The following is a 1868-nucleotide window of genomic DNA, read 5'->3' on the forward strand; positions in this document are numbered from 1 at the left end:
AGGGAGCAGAGAATGGGATGGGAACAACGTTATATCAATCGCAACGACGGTCTGCGAAGCTCATTCTCGTCGAGAAAAAGTCATCGACAATAGTAGCAGCAGCAGCAGCAGCAATCAGTGAGCAGCAACAGTCTTCTTCTAATTATATTCTAAGTAAAATTACATCAAAGAAAAGAAAGTTACTAGAAGCTAGATTTGTCGCTAAAATTTCAAAGTTTAGTGATTGAAAGAAAAAAGAAAAAAATTATTTCACCTTGAGGTGAATACAAAATATTCTACAAGTCTTTTTTTTTCCTTTCTACAAGTTGAGTTGTTATTACTAATTTGTTTCTTTTACAGATGGATCTTACGCAACTAAATATTATTGCACATGGTGAATTTAAGCCCACCAAAAAAGTTAGTGAATTGACGAAAGGATACAACTATATGATCACCAAACTAAAGCCAGTTACAACACGATTTGGTAACAAAATAATATTTGAGATTGATGATGAATTTCAACTGTTTCTGTCATCCAAGCTGTCGAATGCAATTATTCAAAATAAAAAATTGATGGACAATTTGATGGATAACACCAATAAACTTAATTTATTTATAAATTATCAAGGAGGAAACTGTATAGAATTTAGTAGCGCATAGATACATTATTATTATTAATAAATAAATACTCCAATCATATTTCTACATCAAATGTTTATTTATTTATCCTTAAATCTACATACTTCAGTTTAGACTAACTCTCTTTTTTTTTCTACACTTCACTTTTAACTATCCAACTATTATGTGAATTATCGAATCCTAACCATTTCACAAACACTCGATTATCACGTCTTTTAATAATTTTTCAACCAGATATATATCGGGATGATTCGTTTTTTGTAGTTCCTGCTCGTAAAAACCACCAAGAATGGGCTGATCTTGATAATCTTTCAAGTGATAAATATTTGGATTTGATGAAACTACACGTACAATAGTAAATATTTCCGTAGACCAATTCAGTGTTTATCCTTTTTCAAATATTTGTTTCGCATTACTCACTTTCATTTTATCGCCAACTTTGAACTTTGGCCTCCTTCTTGTACATTCTTGAGCAAAATTGCGTAATACTTGAGCTTGATTCACCGTTGTCACTTGAATAGGTTTCATACCAATCGTTCTGTGTTTACGATTGTTGTAAGCAGCAGTGAGCTTTGGTAGTATATCTACCCATTTGTGATTGCCGCGTAGAAGAAATTTTATCTACATAGCATTTTTCAACGTACGATTGAATCGTTCACATATTGAAGCTTTGAGTGAACTACAAGTCGAGTAGAGATTAATGCTGTATTTTTTCATAAGAGCTTCAAAAGTTACATTGTAAAATTCTTTGCCTTTGTCCGTGTGAAGATTATTTGGTACTAGACCTTTCATCAAAACAGATTTCAGTGCTGCTGCCACATCACTATCGGTTTTCTTTTTCACTGACACGGTCCACGCATGCTTTGAAAAATTATCGATTATCGTAAGAAGCCAATTGTATCCGCGATTTTCTCTAGAATAAGCCTGCATATCGACGAGATCAGCCTGTCAGGTCTCGTCTATTCCTCGAATATCGTACTTGCGTCGAGGATAATTACGCCTGGATGATTTATGAAGCTCTGCCACCACTTTTTGATGCTCCATGGGCAGACGACACGTCTACTTCTGTATTTTGAGTATCTATTTTTATCACTGATTTATTTATTTCAACTAAGTTACTGATATTACTTTTCAAGTATGCTATGATGGTGTCTGTAACAGTTTTGACTTCCGACTGAACGATACGTTGAACAGTTTGCAAATTAACGACATCGTTGGAATTTAGTGGTGGAGCAACATTCTCTAATTTT

The 1868-nt window shown here is 33.8% G+C and overlaps 1 protein-coding gene across 1 annotated transcript; it reads right to left on the reverse strand.

The window, feature by feature from the left end:
* Nucleotides 1-807: 807 nt before the first annotated feature.
* LOC131675465 (uncharacterized) lies at nucleotides 808-1548 on the reverse strand. Its single transcript, XM_058954450.1, has 3 exons — nucleotides 1354-1548; nucleotides 1035-1239; nucleotides 808-959 (listed from the first exon to the last, which is right to left on the reverse strand). The coding sequence occupies exons 1-3, from the start codon at nucleotides 1546-1548 to the stop codon at nucleotides 808-810; spliced, it is 552 nt and encodes a 183-aa protein (XP_058810433.1).
* Nucleotides 1549-1868: the final 320 nt, after the last annotated feature.

Source organism: Phymastichus coffea, unplaced genomic scaffold, assembly GCF_024137745.1.
Source record: "Phymastichus coffea isolate CEN01 unplaced genomic scaffold, Cenicafe_Pcof_1.1 PCOF00022, whole genome shotgun sequence".
Classification (NCBI taxonomy): domain Eukaryota; kingdom Metazoa; phylum Arthropoda; class Insecta; order Hymenoptera; family Eulophidae; genus Phymastichus; species Phymastichus coffea.